The sequence below is a fragment of the Vombatus ursinus genome, unplaced genomic scaffold (genome assembly GCF_900497805.2).
Source record: "Vombatus ursinus unplaced genomic scaffold, bare-nosed wombat genome assembly UNPS02014809.1, whole genome shotgun sequence".
NCBI classification, from domain to species: domain Eukaryota; kingdom Metazoa; phylum Chordata; class Mammalia; order Diprotodontia; family Vombatidae; genus Vombatus; species Vombatus ursinus.
In genome coordinates, this window is record NW_020954587.1 from 22,059,105 (window position 1) to 22,082,493 (window position 23,389).

The 23,389-nt window shown below is 38.9% G+C and overlaps 1 protein-coding gene and 1 pseudogene across 3 annotated transcripts in view; one reads left to right on the plus strand and one right to left on the minus strand.

Annotated features, from left to right (window-relative positions):
• HLCS (holocarboxylase synthetase) overlaps positions 1–14,195 on the minus strand; it is a 225,857-nt gene extending 211,662 nt beyond the window's left edge. The window contains exons 1-2 of one of the 3 annotated variants that reach the window (XM_027875605.1): positions 13,944–14,195; positions 3,633–3,785 (exon numbers count right to left, since the gene is read on the minus strand). In XM_027875605.1, coding sequence (XP_027731406.1) covers positions 3,633–3,785; positions 13,944–14,195 — 405 coding nt within the window. Of the gene's footprint in view, positions 1–3,632; positions 3,786–4,106; positions 4,137–13,943 lie in introns of those variants that run through there. The other 2 variants (XM_027875606.1, XM_027875607.1) reach the window with 2 other exon arrangements.
• LOC114052737 lies at positions 4,827–8,817 on the plus strand (annotated as a pseudogene).
• Positions 14,196–23,389: the final 9,194 nt, after the last annotated feature.

A 23,389-nucleotide genomic window follows, 5' to 3' on the forward strand; every position in this document is an offset into this window, starting at 1 on the left:
GTGTGTGTGTGTGTGTGTGTGTGTGTGTGTGTGTGTGTGTGTGTGTGTGTGAAATCCTGCACATTGGGTGTGGAGGGAGGGGAAGTCTCCCAGCTAGTCCTGGTTGCTTCCTTCTGCAGCCTCACCATCCTTGGTTCTTGTAACTCAGGTTCTTGTAAATTTTCATCCCTTCTGCTTAACTGGGAAAAAAAAAAAAAGGAAGGACGGGAAAAAAAAGAATCTGAAGAGATGGGATTAGGTAGGGAATAGACCTCACTGCCATGTGTGTTGGTTTGGAGAGCAAATGTGTCTCCATTCCTTTTGTTTACAGGGGATAACATAAGATAGTTCTCATCACTGGTACTTTTAGAGTTCCATAATCTTGAGGGGCAGGTAGCTAGACGGCTCAATGGGTAGAGCACTGGGCCTGCAGTCAGGAAGACCTGAGTTCAAACCCAGGCTCAGGCACTTACTATGTGACCCTACACAAGTCACTTAACGTCTGTGTGCCTTTATCCACTGGAAAAGGAAATGGCAAACCACTCCAATATCTTTGGCAAGAAAGCCCTATGGACAGTATTGGCATGCTCTGGTTCATGGGGTCACGAAAAGTTGGACATGACTGAACAAATGAAAAACAACAAATCTTAAGGAACTGTACCAGCTCTGGACAAGTGCCACTACTAGGACAAGATGCTCTGAAAAGTCAAACTTTCGCTAAGCATTGGGTATAGCTCTGTCACTTAAACAGTTAGAGCTCTGAAATTCACTTTGTCAGGGCTACTCCCAGTGGGGATATTGAGTGCTGCACATGATAAGGAACTACAGTAGAAAAATTGGTGAAAAAATCTTAAACCTGTGGTTGGATAGGTTTTTTCTGTCCAGCACGTGTCAAAAAATTGTAAAAAACTAAAGAAGTAGGAGCTTCTGGTTTTTCATGGAAACAAATACTGAGTGGTGAAAATCATGGAGTTTATAATGGCATTTAAGGAACACAAGGTCCTGTTTGGGTTCGGAAAATGGGAATTTAGAGTAAATGGGAAGTTTATTGCACTAAGCAAAATTAGTGGGAAAATGGTTCTGCAAAGTGTTGATCTAAAACTCAGGTCTCATTTCTTTCAAGTAGTTTATAGAGGGAGACTGGCTTATATCCGCTCAATTAGTGGTTGGTTCTCAAAAACTGCTCGATGAATTTTGAATTGGTGGGTCACTTTTGTGAGTGTAAAGTATCTTTACGTATGTATATTTCTGCTGCATATGTTTCATAAAGGGAGAAAGATCTAATTAGATTGCAGATTGTGTTCCTCATGTATTATAAATTTCCATAAGGCAAGGGGAAAAGATGAACAGCTCACTTTAAGCATTAAGAAAACCTCTGAGGAGAAAGGTCTGTAACATAACCACTGTTGGTTAGCGGATGAATTTCTTTGGTGTTTTCACAAGAAAATGTTAAATAAAATGCTAGTTCTCCATAATTATGGGTGGGTGACTGCGAGTCTGTCTACAGAAGAAAGCACAAAGTTGGAAATTAACCACAATGAGAATTTGTGCACAAGAATTATTTGCAAAGCATATGGTTAAAAGACATCTTGGAGTATTTAAATACCTCTGGTATGCTCCAATAAGATCATTTGTGGTTTTGACAAAACATTTTAAAGCAGCATTACAAAGAACCACTTGTACAACTTTTCTTGCTTCTATGGGGTAGTTTGGGAAAAATAGTTTAAGCTTGGTAATTTGAAAAGTCATAATGGAAACTTGTGGAATTTTCTTCATAATAAAATGAACCCAGTTGGAAGCAAAAAAAAAAAAAAAGGTAATAGTTTGTTTTTAGATGCACAATATAACAAACATTTATAAGCATATACTATGTGCAGGGTCCTGTGATAAGCACTGGAAAAGATACAGAGTCAATATACAATGTCTCTGCACCCAGAGTGTGAGGAATAAGATGCTCAAATAGATAGACATAATTATATAATAGTACTATATCCCATTAGTGCATTAAAAATGATGAAAATGAGCCAATGGTAGAGAGATTGCAAAAAGACAAGTACATTAACACACTACTGATGGAGCTGTGAATTAGACCACTTTAGAAATCAATTGATAACTTATATGAAGTCATTGGACTACTTTGTATCCTTAGATTCATCAATCCCATTACTACACATATACTAGAAGGAGGTCAATGACAAAAATGAAACATCTTGTAAATAACAAAATATTCATAGAATTTCTCTTTGTGGTAGCAAATACCTGGAAACAAAAGGGATGCCCATTAATTGGGAGATGCCTCACCTACGGCATATGTAAGTGAGGCAAAACAAGAAACGATGAATATCATGGAGGATTTCAGCAAAACATGGAAGAACTTCTGGGAATTGATGCAGAGTAAAGCAAGCAGAATCAAAAGATCAATGGTTTCAACAACTACAATAATGTAAGTAGTAGTAGTAGCAGTAGCAGTAATAGTAGTAGTAGTCAGTCATACTGTGATGAATTGTAATGAACAGTCTTAGTACTGGAACTGATAAGGAAACAAACTTTCCTCCTCTTAAGAAAAGAGGCAAAAACTGTGGGCATAGGATCTGGCTATGTCATTTGGCTATATCTAAATGTGGGGCATTTTTTCTACATCAAGTGGCAGAGAGTTAAGTAAAATTACAGTATCATTAAAAAAAAAGAAAAAGCTATTTTTAAAAAACGAGTGCATTTCAGAGTTACAAAACAGTGCAAGCTTAAGGGGATCAGAAAAAGTTTTCTAGACAAGGTGACATTTAAGTTAGTATTTAAAGAATGAGTAAGGGGCAGCTAGATGGTGCAGTGGATAGAACACTGGCACGAGAGTCAGGAGGACCTGAGTTCAAATCCAGCCTCAGACACATGATACTCACTAGCTGTGTGACCCTCAGCATGTCACTTAACCCCAATTGCCTTGCCAAGAACAAAAACAAAAACAAAAACAAAGAATGAGTAAAAGGAATCCACAGGTGAAGAACAAGAGACAAGGCATTCCAAGTACAGGGAATTCTGAGCAACTTGACCAAAGGTACAGAAGGTTTAGTGATAGGAAGCTTACAATAAAGTCACTGAAAAATCCAGAAGAATGACCTGGAAGTCAGTAGGTGATAGCAATAAGAATGTGAAGAGTGGACAAGTAAATTACAAAAACCTTTGAAGAGAAAAAGCCAGAGAGGGATAACAGCAGCTAAACAATCTAAAGGCAGCAGTGGGGAATAAAAAAGCATTCTCTCCCTTCCTCAAGAATCTGTGAATCTAGAGTGATTACAACTGAAGAGAAATGGAAAAGAGGTGGTAGCCTCAGGGGAAAGCCAGGTTTCCTTTAATACAAGGAGGCGGAAGCAATGCTGTTTGAAAGGTACAATGAAGTAGAAGCAATTTTATAAAGAAGCAGTAATTACAAAGGACATTAAAATGGTACAAGCCCGGTAATGGGTAGCCCAAGTTGATGTGGGCTATATAATAATTCCAAAAGAAATCTGCCTTGTTAAATTTAATTTTCCATCATGTTACTGGAATACATAGCACTACAGTAGAATATTAAGTGATATACTTAAAACTACTACTATTCTCCGAGTATTTAATTAGCTCAAATCTTCAGCAAGACACATAAGAAAATTGTCACTCACCGTATCTGAAGGAAAAAATGGTGTTGGTAAATTCTGACTTCGTAACAAAATGCTTTCTATCACAAACGCTATGTGTTCTGCTTCAAGAACATCACCAGGATAAATAAAAGGAGAAACAAGAAGTAGAGCCCACTTATTTAAGTCATCAATGGACTAGGATGAAAGAGGAGAAAAAAAAGGAAAAGATGTTAGATATCATTGCAATATTTCTACTATCATTATTCCAACAGTACAGTTCCAGGCAGTTTGAGCACAGGCATACCTCAGAAATATTGTGGGCTCAGTTCAGGACCACCACAATAAAGCAAATATCACAATAAAGTAAGTCATATAAATTTTTGGTTTCCCAGTGCATATAAAAGTTATGTTTACATTATACTGTAGTCTATTAGGTGTGCAACAGCATGATGACTACAAAAACAATCTTAATTACAAAGACATATCTTAATTAAAAAATCCTTTTGTTGCCCCCACCATGTTGTCGTCTCTTCTGTGGCTTCTCCCTCTTCTCTGGCTTCTCTGCCTGATCTCCTGACACCACTGAGGAAGGATGAATTCGCTCTTAGCAAGGAGGGTCCAACCCCCCCACCCCACACACACACCCCGACCCCTCCCCCCTTAGGTAATTAAGATGCTGTTATCCATAGGCATGTTAACCTTGTCAGCCACACAGACATATACTATTTTGACTGTCCAGCTGTTTACATTCTTTAACCTATTACCTGTAGAGGCAGACATTTTAGCATATAATTTTGAAAATGTTATCACAGGGGGCAGCTAGGTGGCGCAGTGGATAGAGCACTGGCCCTGAAGTCAAGAGGACCTGAGTTCAAATCCGGCCTCAGACCAAACACTTGACCTGTACTAGCTGTGTGACCTGGGGCAAAGTCACTTAACCAGTATTGCCTCACTAAAACAAACAAACAAACAAACAAACAAATAAAATAAAAAAAATGTTATCACAGACATTTGATGACTTTCCAGCAAGATTTGGTTATAGACTTCCAACCAAAGGTTTAAAGGGATTTCTGATAAACTCACAACCAGAGAATGCCTAGGAACCCATAGCACCTCCACCACTGAAAGACAACTCCTCCAGTGCCTTCATTGTGTTAATTAGAAGACTTGACGGTAATTTTGATATTAAGGTTTTACATGCATAGAAAGCAGGACACAAAGCAGCCATATTACACAATGTTGATTCTGATGACCTAATTAGCATGGGATCCAACGACATTAGTATTTTAAAGAAGATCGACATTCCTTCTGTCTTTATTGGTGAGGCATCCGTTAATTCACTTAAAGATGAATTCACATATGAAAAAAGTGGCCATATTGTTTTGGTTCTGGAGTTTAGCCCTCCTCTAGAATACTACCTAATCCCATTCCTCATCACAGTGGGCATATGTCTCATCTTGATTGTCACCTTCATGATCAGAAAATTTGTGCTGGTTACTAAGGCTAAACATAGAGCTAGAAGGAATAGACTTCATAAAGATAAACTTAAGAAACTCCCTATACATAAACTCAAGAAAGGAGTTGAGTATGACATATGTGCCATTTGTCTGGATGAACACGAAGATAGAGACCAACTCAGAATCCTTCCTTGTTCCCATTCATATCATTGATTAACTAAAACCAAAAAAACCTGTCCAGTATGTAAACAGAAAGTTGTCCCTTCTTAAGGAGATTAAAACTCTGACACGGAGAGCAGTCAAGGAGAGAATAAAGTCTCAGAACATACCCCTTAGAACATCAGCTTCTGTTAGTGCCCAGTGCCCAGTGCCCAGTCATTTGGGACTTTATCAGAATCTCATTCCCATCAGAACATGACAGAATCTTCAGACTACGAGGAGGAGGATGACAACGAAGATATTGATAGTAGTGATGCAGAAAGGTTGTCCAACTGCAGCCCAATGGTGACAGGAGTTACAACATAGCAAATAAGGTTGGAACTTCCAATTCTATTCATCTTCTTCTTACCTTGTATGAAAAAAAACTGTTGACCAGCTTATCCCTTTATGTGTATTTAAGTATATACTTTCATTGTCTATCCCCCCCTTCAGTTACTTCTGTAGAGAGGAATCTTAGTGTGTTCTATGATTTAATCAAATTTTATATATATATATATATATATATAAATACAAATATATATATATATATAAATACAAATATATACATATATTTTTTCTTAATCAGGTTTTCATCCACAAGAATCACACTTCTTATTACTAAAGCAGAACATCATCAAGGTGCTGGACCTCAAGCATCATTCTCTTTTTGGAATGGAATATAGACAAAAAAATTAAAAAAGAAAAACCACTACAAGTATGGCTTACATGAAGACTTGATTACAGTATGCAAGTATATTTATTACCACAATGAATTCTGCTGCCACACCATACACGGCCTAACCCAATTTTCCAGAATTTTCGGTATCCACTTGCGGGTTCCCCCTAAACTGTCTTCATTATTGACAGGTTAGGCCATTCAATATTTTTCTCATGAATACTATAAGAGGAAAAAGAAATATTTAGTAACAGAATTTTCTTTCCTATTCACAAATAGTATTTTAAGCCAGAAGACAGCAGTTTGAGGTAGAGTGCTGAAAATTTTGATATTAAGACGGTTCTCATATTTAATAATGTTGAATATTAGTTTGATCCAGCAGCTAGCTAAACTAATATGGCCCCACATTTATACTGACTTAATTTTCAGGAATAAAGGATTGTGTGTTCATGTGTGACCAAAGCAAAAAGATAGGCAACACTGCATATAAATACTAACTAAAATTTTAGCAAATGTTCTGTTGATCTTCTGATCACATATGCATATACGTATGTGTGTGTATATATATGTTTATATACGTGTGTGTGTGTGTGTGTGTGTGTGTGTGTGTATATATATATATACACACCTCTTAATAAAGAGCATCTTAGGCTAATCTCCTAAAAAAATACTTTGTTGCTAAAAAAAAAAAAATGCTAACCATCATCTGAGACTTCAGTAAGTTGTAATCTTTTTGCTGATGGAGGTCTTGCCTTGATGTTGATGGCTGATGACTAATCAGGGTGGTGGTTGCTGAAGGCTGGAGTGGCTATGGTAATTTCTTAAAATAAAACAATGAAGTCTGCCACATCATTTGACTCTTCCTTTCACAAAAGATTTCTCTGTAGCATTCAATGCTGCTTAGTAACATTTTACCTGCCACAGAACTAACTAGAGTCAATCCTCTCAAACCCTACCACTGCTTTATCAACTAAGTTGATATAATATTCTTCAATGTTGTTGTGTCTTAGGGAATAGGAAGGCCCAAGGACAGGGAGAGAGCCTGAAATGGCTGGTTGTTGGAGCAGTCTGAACACACAAACATTTATTAAGTTCACCGTCTAACATGGATGTAGTTCATGGTGCCCCAAAACAATTACAACAGTAACATCAAAGATCACGGGTCACAGATCCACCATAATGGGTATAACAATAATGAAAAAGTCTGAAATACTCCAAGAATTACCAATATGTGACCCAGAGACACAATGTGATCATGTGCTGTTGGGAAGAAGGCACCGATAGATTTGCTCAGTACAGGGTTACCTTAAATTTGGCAAAACAAAACAAACAAACAAACAAAAAACCCACAGTATCTCAAAGCACAATAAAGCAAAGAGCAACAAAATGAGGTATGCTTTACTTCTAAAAAGAAAAAATTAGCCACTCAAATAAATATAGATAATTCAATTCAACAAATGTTTATTAAATGCTTAGTATATGTTGGTTACTAAGGCTAAAAAAAATAAAAATGAAACAACCCCTATCCTCAAGGAGTGGGCCTCTTCCATTTATGAAAGTAGTACCAATTTCTCAAGTGCCACTCTTTAAACTATGCCAATTTACATAGCTACAAGATCCCTTTATTGCATATTTAGCTATTTGTACTTAAACAAAATGTCCTAAAACTTGGCTTTCATCCAGTCCCCCTTTCCTATTAGAAACATAAAAACATTTTAAAATGATACTCGTTGAGCATATTTATAAAAGGGCAGATGCAGAAAACATATAGAGCTAGATAAAATAATAAAACCATGCTGACTGGAACCACCTCAAATGTATGTCATCTAATATCAACTGGGCCCTCACTGCAGCAAGAAAATCATTGTACACTTCCGTGATCAATTTTTTATCCCACTCACCATAACAGCTATTCCAAACCTTTTCATCCCTTTAGCCTCCCATGCCCACCACCTCTCTCAAACTCTGAGCTATGGACATAGATTCATACTTCACTGAAAAAAATTATGAACATTTCTAAAAAGTTCACCCTCCCCCCCTTCTCCTCACATCAGTCAGTCAGAAAACACTCTTCTCTATCTCCTTTTTCACTCCTGTCTCACATAAAGAGGTGACATTTCTCCTGGTTAAGACAAACCCCTCTCCATGCACCCTTAATTCTATCCCCTCCCATCTCCAGAGATTGCCCCTACTATCATCCTCACACTCTCTAACTTTCAATGTCTCCCTATCTACTGGCTGTTTCTCTATGGCCAACAAATACGTCCATGTCTTCACAAACATTAAAAAAACTTTCATTCAATCTAACCATCCCCACTAGCTAACATCCCATATCTCTTCTCTTCTCAGTTAAACTCTTTGACAAAGCTATCTATCTATACTATTGGCCACTACATTTCCTCTCACTCATTTCTAATCTTTCTGCAATCTAGCTTTTAACCTCAACTGAAACTGCTCTCTACAATGTTACCTTACAATCCCTTAATCGCCAAGTCTAAAGGCCTTTTTTTCAATCTTTATTCTTCTTGACCTCTTTGCAGCCTTTGACACTAACACCCTCTCCTCCTAGCTACTCTCTTGGTTCTCCCCTACCTATCTGACTGCTCCATCTCAGCCTCCTTTGTTGTATCTTCATCTACATCACACTTCTTAACTATGGGTATCTCCCAAGGGTCCGTCCTGGGCCCTCTCCTCTTCTCCTGGTTTGGTGATACCATCAGCTGCAAAGGATTCAACTGTACCTCCATGCTTCACTGTCATAGAGCACATGGATATAGTGTTGCTACCAAAAAGATGGGCATTTCATTTCACAGGAACCTTGGGATCATTAAAAGAGCTCTGCAATTTCCTAAAGACGATCCTGGCCTATTTTCTTTTTGCTCAACTCAAGATTTAATTCATTGTCCATGTGTACTTCTGTTCCAGATATACATAATGATGGACAAACTTTATAGAGTGTCCTTCCAAATGCATGTTGTAATATGGGCAATAGACATTCTTCAACCATTCAGTCTTTCCTATGTAGATGCTCAGGCCCGACTCCTTTAAGTAGTTACAGATCTCTTCCAGCATATTCTGTAATATTCTACAGTTTAATACAATCTGCACAATGTCATCAACAAACAGGAATATCTAAAGCACCTTGTCACCCACAGGGAGTTCCTCTTCAATTTGAACTCTGAACTAGATCTCCTTCACCACATAAGAAGACTTGGTCTCCAAAAAAAACAAAAATTAATATCATACAAGCAATGGAAAGTCATATGGAAGATGTGATATATAACCAATAAGGAACTTCAAAGGAGAGGAATAAAAGATGTCTTCAGGCAATCCTATGATAAGAAGAAAAGATGAGCTTATTATGTGGTGAGGGTAAGAAATGATAGGTAGTCACCTAGAGAACTTCAATGGTACCTTCAAACTGTCAGGCAATACTAAGGAAGTCTTTCAACACATTGGGTGATGAACTTTAACAAGAACAAGGGTCAAGAGTCACACAGGATGGGCAGACACAGGAGGATTGTGATCTTTATCATTGGAAAGGACTTCCAGTTCCACAGTTTATAGACTATTAATATATATACAATAAAACCTTCTCCTATGGTACAAGACCCATTGAACAAATGCAGACCCAGATCTGAAGACACAGCTATAGTGTACTAAGTCTCAAAGTACAACCTACACGTGGCGCACTACAGGTGCTGGAAGTCTACTGCTTCCACTATGCTATCTGTCCCTTCATGTTGAAGAGGATCAATAACACCACAGGGTGGTGTTGCCTTGCATGTGATTTGGATTTAAGTGAAGCAGAGTTGCAAAAAGTCATCAGCCACACTCTCTCTTCCATTGTCATCCAAGGCCAGTGGTGTCTTAGATGTCTGACCAAGTTCTAGGTGCTCCACAGTGCCTGCTGCCACCGTCTTCATAGCCATTGGAATAAATTGTTCTCATCCACCCATTCCACCAGGGGAACCATCCCCCTAACTCACCAACAGGTTTAAGGCCTGTGGTTACCCTCAATCTGGTTTAGCCCATCTGCTGAGACAGTTGTACTGTGTGATCACTGTAAATGCTACAGCTTCTTGGAGCCACAGGTGAGACTTGGGTGAAGGGGAACACCAGAGGTGAATGAGCAGCCCTGAAAAGGGCATGGCAAGCCCTCACAGCAGAGGTGCTGAATACCTCATACTGCCACTATAGAGGAAACCTATGAGAAGATACCACCTAAGGGAGGTAAAGCCTGATAGATAAGAACAGACAAGCACAGAGAGAAATGTTGTGGAGATTAAAAACAAGACTTGACAACTGGGATTGGATATGTCAGGTGAGTGAAAGTGAGGAGCCAAGGATTATACAATGGTTGTGAAGTTGGGTGACTAGAAAAATTATGATACCCTTGACAGTAATAGGGAAATTTGAAAGAGGAGGTGGATTGGGGAATATAAAGCTCAAACAGGAAAATATTGCTCAAATATTTTTAACAGTTCTCCACTGAATGAAAGCCAAACATTTTACATAGTATTCAAGGCCCTCCTAGAATTTACCTTTCCCGGCATTTACCTTCCAAATTTACCTTTCCTGGCATATCTCAAATCATACTCCCTCACTCCACTCAAACTGTATTACTGGACATGATTTGAACATATCTTTCTTTTCTCCACAATTTTACTCACACAACTTTCAGGAGTTTTTTTTTAACATCCGTAAGCAAAAACCTGCCCATTTCTCAAGTCCTGGCATAAATGTCACCACTTCCATAGTTCCAATCAACAAGTCTTTATTAAGTATCTACTACTGGATAGCACTTTGTACCTCTCCTATAGCACCTATTATATTCTACCTTCTATTACTTACTTGTGTATAAGTACTAACTCCTTTTGTAGGTATGTGTTCTTTAGCCCTGGAACTGTGTTTGATTCATCTTTGCAATCCATACAGTTATAGCTGAACAGTGATGCTGTCCCCATGAAGCAATCAAAATGTTGAAGAAATTCTAATATTTCAACAAATATTAATCAGTACGCATAAGAAACATGTGTCACTGAAGACCAACAGCCATAAAAGATGGAAACTCACAAACTAAAGAAACATAGCAATTATTCATAAAAATGTACATATAGAACCCAACCCAAATCATGTAAATAAATACACGCTTTATGCCCAATTGTGCCAGGAAGGTAAGTAATATGGTAGAAAAAAAGACTACATTTGGAATCAGCACACATGAGTTTGAAGTGCTTCCTTCTCAAACTTCTCATAGCATTGTGCCTGACTCTCCTTGGCCTACCCCAGTCTAGGCTGTCATATTTATTTGTATTTGTGGTATATCTCTTTTTATTTGTTACTGTAAGCTTTTTATGGGCAAGGACTCCGTCATTTTTCATTATATTCGTAGCACCTAGTAAACAGCAGGTTAGTAATGTATGTTGAAATGAAATTAGCATTAGAGTCAACTGTTGTGTTGTTCAGTTGTGTCTGATTCTTCGTGACCCCATTTGGAGTTTTCTTGACAAAGATACTGGAGTGATCTGCCATTTCCTTCTCCAGCTGATTTTACAGATGAGGAAACTGAGGCAAACAGGATTAAGTGACTTGCCCAGGGTCACACAGCTAGTAAGTGTCTGAGGTCACATTTGAACTCAGGAGGAGTCTTCCTGACTCTAGGCTTGGCACTCTACTGCACCACCTAGCTGCCGTTAGGACCATGTTAGTTTTTAACTATGTTAGTTTTAACCAAATAGCCAAACTAAGAAGAATTCAAAGAAAAAAAGTACTCCAAATCAGCCCAATTAGTACTAACTCAGCCATCTGGTTCAAAGATATTGATTCCACACTAAAAATCCAACAAATTTCTGATAATGAGTACATTTTTTCTATTTAGCTAAAGCAGAAGTAACTTGATATTGCATTACAAATCCTCTCAATTGATCTTTATGGGTAATAAGACCATTTGGATTTTTCCCATTTAATATCTTCCTTTCTTGCAGACACTTGAAAATTGATCTCTTAATGTTCTTCAAATTGTGTCATAACATAGATTTCTTCTGTGTGTGCCTGGTCTGGTCCATTTGTTCTGTCCTTCTTTAATGTCATTTCTATTTCCTTTTATGGAGCACCTGACATCAGACCTGAGATCATAGACACAGAACTGAGAAGAAACCTCAGATATCATCTAGTCTAATTCTTTCATTTTACAGATCAGGAAACTGAGGCCAATGAGCTAGAATTTGAACAAAGGACTTCTGACTCCAAATCCAAAATTCTTTCCACTATACCACATTGCTGCTCTCCAATGTTAAGAACCCAAAATGTGGTGGTTCCACAGTCACGGATGATGAAAACAGTTTGTTACAGATACGTTCCATCTTCCCCTATCCTCCCACTTCTGCATTAAAGTCATCAAAAATCAATGTATGATTTATTTTCAAAGATCCGGTAAGTTCCCCAGGGAATTTCTATTTCCATGCTGTGCAACAAATGTTCATATATTAAGCCTCAATTGTCTTCCCCACTGTCTTTTTGTTTTTGTTGATCATAACTTGTACAAAGCAAGATTATCAAATGTCCCAGAAAATTACATATCTTCTTGCTTATGACTCTATGAAAACAACTCTACCAACTCTTCTATTTCTGTAGGTACAAAGAATATAGGAACCTTGCATTTAACTACAACTTTTTGAACAATTCAGTTTCATTTACAATGAAAATGTCACTATACATATATAGATAGCTATACACACACACACACACACACACACACATGTTTAACTCACATTTAGCATACCAACAGTTAAATTAACATTCAGTTTGGTTTAAAACTGTGTAATTCTTAAGTACTTTCAGGCCCATTTTTCTGTCATCAAAAATAACAGAGAAGGGCATCCTTTAGGACCGACTGTCATTTTGTATCTTTCTTCACTTCAAGAGATCATGGTCAATGAATTTGCCACCCAGTAGCTAACAAATTAGAGATGAGCTTTTCCATGTTAGTTTAGCCTTGTGCTCCAACTGTATGTTGCAAGGATCGTGCATGAAGCTTGTACAGATCTAGAGAAAAGGCCAGAACCTGCGCTCCACTAACATAACTTTAAAAAAGCATAGTCACATCCATAACACAATGAGGCACTGAAGGAAGGTTTGAGAGGAGGTTTCCATTTCAAAGAGTCATAGATCATCTAGTTCATCTCCTCTCATTTTATAGATAAGGACACTGAAGCTCTCAGAAATTAAGTAACTTATCCAAAGTCACAAAGGTTGGCATTTGACCTCGGGTGTTCAGTGTTCTTTCCAATGAGCCACACTGCTCTTTCTGTTATTCAGCACTAACTTTTTCACGTAGCATTTTACACAAATCTTGATCCTTAATCAAATGAAAACAGTTTGTTTCCAATTCCACTCCCTAAATAGTATCAGACATAAGCCTAACAAGAGTAAAATTTCTTTTGAAGAAACATATAAACTGTATAAAAAATTTTACAACCATTTCGAGGTCACACAGCTGGCCAGTAAATGACATAACAAAGTCTGGGTCTTCTGAGTGCAAGTACATGCTATTTCCACATCCTTACAAACCCAGAGCACTAACAAATGCAGTTTATTTTCAGTGGTGGCAAGTGTCTATAATTCACATAAACATAAAATATAAAAGCTAGGGAAAATACGGTCAAAGGTCATGTTACATTATCACCCTCCCACAAGTCGATAATAAAAACTCACTTATATCATTTTATAAGTTTGAAAAAGCTTTACACATAATTTGTGCCTCACAACAACCCTGTGAGATAGGTACTAAAGGTAGTATCATCCCCATTTTACAGATGAAGAAACAGAGGCTCGAAGAGTTGCTCATGACCACACAGTTGGGAAATATAGATGGATTCGAGCTTAAGCCTTTCTGAGCCCAGGTCCGACACTATACCATTCTTGATAATGGGAGGCCAAGCAAAGCCAACCTGTGCTCATCTAGCCCCGCCCCCCGCCCCCCCAATTCCACAACACACAACGGAAAGAGTAAGAAACTACCTGGGTCTCGTCAATGAAGAAGACTCGGTTTCCCATCCTTAGGCAGACACTGTCCTCAGCGACCCCCGGCGCTCCCGGCGCTCCTGGGGCCCCCGGCTCCTCCAGCTGCAGCTTGCTGCCCCCGCCGCCGCTGCGGCAGAAGGTGAAGGAGCAGCGGGTGCCGTGCAGCCTGCGCACCGTGCTGCGGATGATGCGCGCGGGCCGCGCCCCCCAGCGCGCCCACAGGTACAGGTAGCACAGCGTGATCAGCATGCCCCAGGCCGCCGGCTCTGCCCCCGGCTCTGCCCCCTCTGCCGCTAGCGCTTCATCCCGCCAACTCCCCCTCGCCCCTTCCACTCAAAAGCCTCAGGTGCACGCGTGGAGGGAAGCCACGAGGCTTCCGAAGCCTCTCCCCTGCCCCGCCTTCCCCGCCAAAGGCCCCGCCCCCGTCCCCACTTTCCGAAGGCAGCCGGCCGGCGAATCACTCACCGGGAGCAGGGGGTCCCAAATCCCACAGCCCCCTCCCCGGCACACTCTCTACCGCTTCCTCCCCGGGCCCTCCTCCTGCTCTGGTTGGCTCTGCTGAAAGAGAAAGCGCGAGCCTGATTGGGCTTCCCGGGGAGTGACTGGAACAGGCCACGCCCCCGTTCTCCTCCCCTCGGTAGGGGGAGGAGCCCAGGCAGGCCCCGAGGCTCCCCTGGCGCGTTTCTGTTGTTTGCCTCCCTCTGTAGTTTTATATATATATATATATATATATATATATGTAAAATTGCCTATCTGGGTTTTTTTAAAATATATATATATAGATAGATAGATATATACACACACACATATATCCAGACTTACCTCTCTGAGCTATTTCCATTAACCAAATCATAAAAACATAGATTTAAAAATATATATTTGTATTTATTTTGTATAAGTTTTCCCAATTACATATTTAAAAAATTACATTTTTTGGAAAAAAATTTTAACATTCATTTTCTTAATTTTGAGTTCCAAATTCTCTCCCTCCTCTTCCCATTAAGAAGGCAAGCAATATGATATCTATTATACGTGTGAAGTCATGTAAAACATTTCCTTGTTAGCTGTGTTGCAAAAGAAAATGAAAGAAAAGAAAGTTAGTATGAATTGTCTATCTAAATCACCAGACTTACCTCTGTGGGCTATTTCCCTTAATCAAATGGTAGAAGCATTGATTTTTTAAATATATTTTATCTATTTCATTAATATTAACCAATTAAATGTAAAAAAACTTATATTCTTTTTTTAAATTTTGAGTTCCACATTATCTCCCTCTCACCCCTCCCCCACCCAGTGAGAAGGTAAGCAACATGATATTCATTATACATATGAAGGTAGGCAAAACACATTTCCATATTAGCCATGTTGCAAAAGAAAACGCAAACCAAAAAAGGTGTTTGGTTTTGTTTTTTTTTTTAAGTAGGAGAAGCATAGATTTTAAGTGTTGGAAAGTATTTTAGTAAATACCTTATCTATCTGAACCCCCTCATTCTAGAGTTGAAAATCCAATCTAAAAGAACATCCTCAAATTTTTCTACACAATCCAAATCATAGTGGATGTTATATGCTGTCCTCCAGATCATTCTCCCTTCTTTATCAAGGATGGAAGGAAGAAAATAAGCATTTATTAGTCACCTATTGTGTGACAAGCACTGTGCTTGGCACTTTACAAATATCTCCTTTGAGCCTCATAACAATCCTGGGAGGCAGGTGCTATTATTATCTCCATTTTATGGTTGAGGAAACTAGGACAGACTGCGGTTAAGTAATGTGCGCAGTGTCACAAAGCTAGTCAATTCTGAAGTACCGCCTTAACCACCTAGCTCACAGACCCACTCTCCTCAAAACACTTCTTACTCCTTAATTTCAGTTTCCTTCAATTCCATGACCGTCTTCTTCACTCCATATCAACCACAAATAGGTAAGTCACGCATGATCTCAATATTACCCACAAGTGTTCTACTTCTTTGATAGAAACTCTTAATGTTGCTCTGACCATAACCTCCTATCCATCCCATCTCACCTTCCATTCTACCTCTCCTTCTGCCTTACTTTTCCTAATGTATTCTTTGCCCACATCGAGACTTATATTTCCTCCATTCTTCAGTAGTTTCTCAGGTCATTACATCTGTTCTGACTTCACTTTCCTCCCTTTCCAATCTTAAACTATTAGCCATTTCAATTTTACACTGTATTCTGCTCTTGAATATTTCCTCTGTTATAATAAGCTTTCATTGCTTGCCAAATCTCACCACTAAATTACCATCTGCCTCCTCTGCACTGCTGCCAGTACAGCCCTTCCCCTGGGAGGGGTTGGAGGACAAAGAGGTATCATTGTCGTGAGGTGCCTTGCTGTCTGAAGACAAGAGGGAGGTGAAAGTATCTACCAAACCATAGAAAAAGTGTCCATCTCCATAGAAGAAAGAAAGCAATCTCTCAGAGGCTTCTAATGCAGCAAAATTTTGTAATTCGCTGTCCCCCAAGAGGCTTGTAGGACAGTATTGTATAATTGGCTGGTGGGTCAGGAAACACTAAGTGGGTGTGGCACATGGTACCATGACAGTGATGAGCATCATTGATGATGCAAGAAGTGTTGACATCTTCACTGTAACCCTGATATTTCTGGTGCTACTCAATGTCCTCATCTCTTTACATTGAGAGGCCCACTATGAACTGCAAAGACTTCTTGAACTGCAAAATGAAAAAAAACCTTCTCAGCATATAGACCAGATCATTTAGATCCAGGAATCAGTCCTTCCAAAGTAGGAGTGAGGAGAAGAGTGGCAAAGCTTAGAATTTCTGGTCTTCATGCTCCCACATTCTCCACCTCCCATCAGCAGCTCTGCTTGGTTTCTACTCCACAGAACATTATGCCTCCCCCGGGGATAAATGGATCAACTGAAATCTCATCCCCATGCAATCTGTTTCAGTTTTTTAAACTAACATCCTCTTAACTCCCTCAGTTGTCTCTCCTATCTAATTGGAGTGGTAGAGTAACAAATGCCTCCCAAAGCCTTCCTTTTTAGAGGGTTCAGAACTTTCCAGGTAACTATTTTACATCAGAGGCTCTCCTTCGTTTCAATTCCATGGAACTTCATGCCCCACTCTGGGTAGCCCCTAGGACTCCATTTAAACACACAGACACACACACACACACACACACAGACACACACACACACCGTGCTCTCAGATTCCTTTTGTGTATTGTCTTCACCATTAGACTGTAAGCTCCTTGAGGGCAAGGACTTTCTTTTTCTTCTTTGTATCCCCAGTCCTTTGCACAGTGCCTGGCAAATAGTAGGTGCTTAGTAAATGTTTATTGAATTGAAATGAAAAGTTGAATATTCAGTCACTTTCAGGGAGGTGCAACATTCTTTGTTTTGTTTTTGCTGTTGTCATATGTGTACTGCCCGTGTAAGACAGATATGTCCTCATGAGTTCTCTAAATCCAGGTTATGGAGAAGGCATTGATAGATAGTAATGGAATCTTACTCACCCTTCTATAAAAGGAGACAATGATTCCTGCATTAAGAAGAGCAAGAGATGGGCCATGAGACTAGACACTCTTTCTTCAGTCTTTGAGAAAGGTTGTTATTATAGAATTATAGCTAACATACCTCTAAATATTGCTGCCCGAGGTGCATAATTTTGGTTCAAAACAAAAAGTCACTTTGCTGGTTTTTACCCCTTAAAGGGGGAAGGATTATCCCAAGCTTAAACCTACAGACTTAACTCCTTCCTACCAAATTTTGGTTGGGAAATCATAAGGAGTGAAAAAAATCCATTTTTCTAAGCTGATGGCAAACAAAAATCAGAGGAGTTATATAGATTATGCCAGAAAATGGAGTGAATGAGCTCTCCCTCTGGGAATGAGATATCTTGGATCAAACCAAAGGAGAGGCCCCAGTCTCACACAAGAAAAAAAATTCCCTTAAGTCTCTAGTAAGGCAAGTTAGAAATCAGGGAAATGTTAAAGAGCTAATTTCCTATACATGCCTGCAGCTTCCAAAGTCTATCTGTCTGTCTTTAGTGACTGTCTCTCTGTCTCTGTCTCTGTCTCTTCTCTGTCTGTCTGTCTGTCTCTCTCTATATGTATGTATATATACATATACATATATTGGTATATATCTTTCTCTATACCTCACCCCTTGCCCACCTGTCTAGAATTAACCCTGAAGAGAAGCTGACACCTCACATGTCCTCTGGAAGTATAAAAATCTTTCTTCTCCCAAAAGCTCTCAGGCCAACTCTAACTATTACACAAGTATGCCACCTTGCATTAGTTAGGTGGTACCATGGATAGCATGTTCAGCCTGGAGCAAGGAAGACCTGAGTTCAAATCTAACCTCAAACACTAGCTACGTGACCATGGTTAAGTCACTTAATCTCTATTTGCCTCAGTTTCCTTATCTACAAAATGGGAATAATAATAGCACCTACCTTTTGAGATTGTTGTGAGGATCATTGGCTTGTGAGCTCCTTGAGGGTAGGGACTGTCTTTTGCCTCTTTGTGTGTATCTAGTACTTAGTACAATACCTAGCACATAGTAAGCATTTAATAAATACTTGTTTTCTTCCCTTCCCCTTCTACCAATCTGAGGTCACATCAAAGTAGCTACATGGAAATCCTCCAAGCTTAGTGGGAAACTTGGATGGCACTTTTGTTTCTATTTTTGTTTTCCTTTTCCTTTTCCTGTTTCTCCTTTAGTACAGCCTATATCTGGCATTTTGAATCCCCAAGGTCAGGGTTGAACAGAAAGAGCCCAAAAGTCATCTTAAAGACTTTAAGACTTAAGGACCTTACCATCAAGGGATAGAGAATGGTAACAAAAATATCCTAACTCCTCTACCCCCATGGAAGATAAGGTAGTTTTTCCTTAGAAGATATTGAAAGCATCTAACCTCTCTGACTCAGTTTACTCACTTATAAAAAGAGAATTGAACTAAATGACTTCTAAGAGCCATTCCAGCTAGAAATTTACACATTTATGATCCCTTGGCTTCCATGGTGCTATCCTGATTCTCTGCTAACCTCTTTGACCAAAGAAATAGTATACAGACAAGAATAAAAAGAAAGCAAGAAAGGGGAGGTGGAAAGTGGGGAAAGGATTAATCTATCAGTTAGTGAATCAATCTGTTGTTGTGTAAATTGGTTCTGCTCACTTCACTCTGCATACAAGTCTTCCTAGCTTTCTCTGAAACTGACTCAGACCATTCCTTATGATGCAATAATACGCAGTTACATTCATATACTTTAAATCATTCAACTATTCCTAAATTGTTTACTCCCTTAATTTCCAGTTCTTTGCTATAACAAAAGAGCTGTTACAAATATTTTTGTACTTGTAATTCCTTTTCCTGTTTCTTGATTTTTTAGCCATAGGCTTAGTAGGTCACTAAGTCAAAATGTATGCATGCAGTTTAGTGACTTTTGGAGCATGATTACAAATTTGCTTTCCAGAATGGTTGAACTAATTTACTAGTCCCTATTCACCTGCAACCCCTCCAACAACTGTCATTTTCCCCTTTTGTCTTTTTCTAATCTAATGTTTAGGTGCTAAATGTTGGGGATACAAAGAAAGGCAGAAGATAGTACCACCTTTCAAAGAACTCACAGTCTAAGGGCAAGACAATATAAAAATAACTATGTATAAATGACATGTATATGTATGTATCCACACATACATAAATATATATATACTCATAATCAGTGGAAGGAAGGGACTAGCCTTAATGGGGATAAGGAAAGGTTTCTCATAGAAAGTAGGATTTTAGCTGAGACTTGAAAGAAATCAGGGAAGTGAGGAAGTGGAGATGAGGATGAAGAGAGTTCTAGGAACAGGGGAGAGTGTAAAAATGACCAGAGTCAGGAAATTGAATTTCTTATTCAAGGAACTATAAGAAGGTCATTCTGGATCTCTCTCTCTCTCTCTCTCTCTCTCTCTCTCTCTCTCTCTCTCTCTCTTTCTCTCTCTCTCTCTCTTTCTCTCTCTCTCTGTGTGGTGGTAGGGGTGATATGATGTAAGGTAAGAAGACTAGAAAGTTAGGAAGAGGTCAGCTTATGAAGGTCTTTGAATGGCAAACAGTTTAAAATCTGATTATGGGAGCAGCTAGGTGGCACAGTGGATAGAGCACCAACCCTGGATTCAACAGGACCTGAGTTCAAATCCGGCCTCAGACACATCACACTTACTAGCTGTGTGACTCTGGGCAAGTCGCTTAACCCCATTGCCTAGCCAAAAAAAAAAAAAAATCTGATTATGGAAGTGATAGGGAGCCACTGGAATTTATTGAATAAGGGAATTATATAGTCAGATCAGCCCTTTAGGAAGATACATTTTTTTTTTAAGTTTTTTAATTTTAGTTTTTTTTATTTCAAACTTAGCAAACACCAAAACAAAGTGAGCACTACCATTAACATTATAGAATAGATAGAGAGAATTGTACATGAAACTGTGAATCCCTATTCCTAATGGACTTTTAGAAGGTTATGTATCTACATAGAGAAGACTCTGTGAAGTGTCAGTGTGCAAACTCACTCTACCAATTCACAAAGATAACAACTATGTATAACCTAGTTGGAAATTCTTTGGCTTGCCTAAAGCACATATAAGTTAATTGTGTTGTCTGCTGTCATAAAGACAGTGTCAGAAACAGTTTTGACTTCAACTCTAATTGTCTATTAACTATACAAAGCTTCTTGGTCTCAAATACTATTATCATTTCTTCATCTGTAAAATGGGTGTACTCATAGTTATCCCAATGAGTAAAGTTGAAGCAAGGATAAAATTATATAATGTCAAAATCCTTTAAAAAGCAAAAAATGCTATATAATCACATACAGGAAGATAAACCACATACAGGAGATAACCTCAGAGTTGCTTTAATTTGCATTTGTCTATTAGTGATCAAAGGTATAATCATCTTTGTATATAGCTAAGAATGGAGAATGGAATGGAGAAGTAGGTCATAGGAAATTGGTAAATTGAAGACCTGGGAAATTAGAGTGTATAAGGAAGCATCAATATATATGCTGAAGTCCCCCTAGTGTGAGAATTAGAGTTGGAGTGGAAAGACTGTGAGTCAGGCACTGAACTCTTTTCATTTCCTAACTGGCTGCACTCCTTTGGTCTTCCCTATTGTGGTACTAAGAGTCTCATCAACAGGAATTTCCTCGTGAATATGGAAAAATAGGTACATTAATGTACTGTTGGTGGAGCTGTAAACTGCTCTAATCATTCTGGTGAACAATTTGGAACTGTGACCAAAAATCTATAAAACTGTGCATACCCTTTGACTCAGCAATACTACTTACTAGGTCTATATTCCAAAGATATTGATGAAAAAGGAAGAGGAACTATTTGCACAAAAATTTTATAGTATCTCTTTTTTGGGGTAACAATGAATTGGAAATTGAGGAGATGTCCATCAATTGGGGAATGGCTAAACAAGTTGTGGTAGATGACTGCAATGAAATACTATTGTGCTACAAGACATGACGCAAGGGATGGTTTCAGAAAAACCCTAGGAGACTTATATGAACTGATGCAAAATGAAGTGAGAACCAGGAGAACATTGTACACAGTAGCAGAAATATTGTAACAATAATCAGCTGTGAAAGACTTAACTATTTTGATCAATGTGATCATCTATAGCAATTCCAAAAGACTCATAGTGAAAAATGCTCTCTGCTTCCAGAGGGAGAACTGATGAACTCTGAGTACAGATTGAGGCATATTGTTTTTCCCTTTATTTTTCTTGGGGTGTGTGTGTGTGTGTGTGTGTGTGTGTGTATGTGTGTGTTTTAACAACACAGCTAACGTGGAAATGTCTTGCATGATTTCACATGTATAATGGGTATCATATTGCTTACTTTCTCAATGGGTGGGGGAAGAGTTGGAAGGAGAGAATTTGGAACTCAAAATAAAAACTGAATGTTACAAAATTAAAAAAACACTTCATCCTGAAAGATTGCATCAGGCTTGGTACTTATACATCATCAATACTCTCTGCTTTAGCACCTCTCTGTTTGGAGGGCAGGCAAAGAGTTTCTTCTAAAGCCTCTATTTAAGGAGGGGGCCCAAACTATGCATCTCTTCATTTTGATCCCATTTTTCAGTTTCCTTTTGTGTTTTGTCTTTTCCCATTAAATTATAAGCTCCTTCATGGTAGAGACTGTCTTTATTTGTTTTTGTATCCCCATCACTTAGCATAGAGCCTGGCAGAGAGTAGGCATTTAATAAATGTTTATTGACTGACTGACAGGAAGGAAGGAGAGTGTTTTGGGGGGTTGTTAGATAATAGCTAACAGAATCTTGATATGGTAATAAATATGGATTAAATGAATTTCAAAGAAACTGTGGCACAGGAAAGTGGTAATGGAGAGAATATTCCAACTAGTGAGTTGGTGGTAGGAATGAATGTGCAACTAGAACTTGAAACAGTGCCCAAGAAAACAATGTCATTAGGAGGGAGATCTAGAAGATGGAGGGGGTGAAGAAGAAAAATTTGAAGATGAAAAGCAACTTTATTGACTATGGAGCAGGCATTCCAGAGAGCCCAGTGCAAGGAGTGGATAGATCTGGAATAGGACATTAGGGTTGAGGGAGATGAGAATAAGGGAGTGGGCAGTGAGGTGGGGGGAATGGGCTTTGTACAACAAAACAAGGTTCATAGAAGTTGCTGGCACATAGTCTGGCAGAAGTCCCAAACCTTCAGCTGTACTGCTATCTTCTTGTAATCCACTTATTCAGGTGTTACATATAAACTTTACTCCTTCTGTCAGGATCACCATAGTTTTGATGTCAAGTGGTTTCTGGAGAGGTTATCTTCATCCCCATTAGACTGCCACAGTTGAATTTTTAATTGACAAGTGCTGCTACCGATCTCTGTCAAACAGCATCCTCTTTCCTGGCACTGGTCAAAAATATCTGCCTGCTGTGGAAAATGACCCTGGATGACCCTGGGGAACTGAGTTGTTTCCCACTCTATGTATCAAAGAAAGTCTCTGTGACTTCCTAGATTCTTCCTCTCTTTTAGTTCTTCAAGCTTCTTGCATCACCAAACTCTCATCCCCTCCCTATAGTCAGAATGAAAAGACACCCCCTTCCCCATGGAGCTACTAAATCCCACCTCCCACCAACCACCCAAGGTGGTAGCTGTTCTCATACACCATTCAATTCATACATCAAGCCAGGGGAAGGAGACCCAATTCCTCATTCACTGGTTTTTGTACACAATCCTTTAGGAAACTATGTCAGTGTTTGAGCCTTAGTCCCTTTTACCAATTTAATCTTGAGGATGTCTTTGATATCTTCTAAGGAAAAATTGGCCTAGACTATGCGGGGTAGATGTTCCTACAACAGATATATACTGTTTGGCTATGGGCAGTCACTTAACCTCTCAGTACTTATAACCAACTTGTTAAGATTGTAAATAACAGA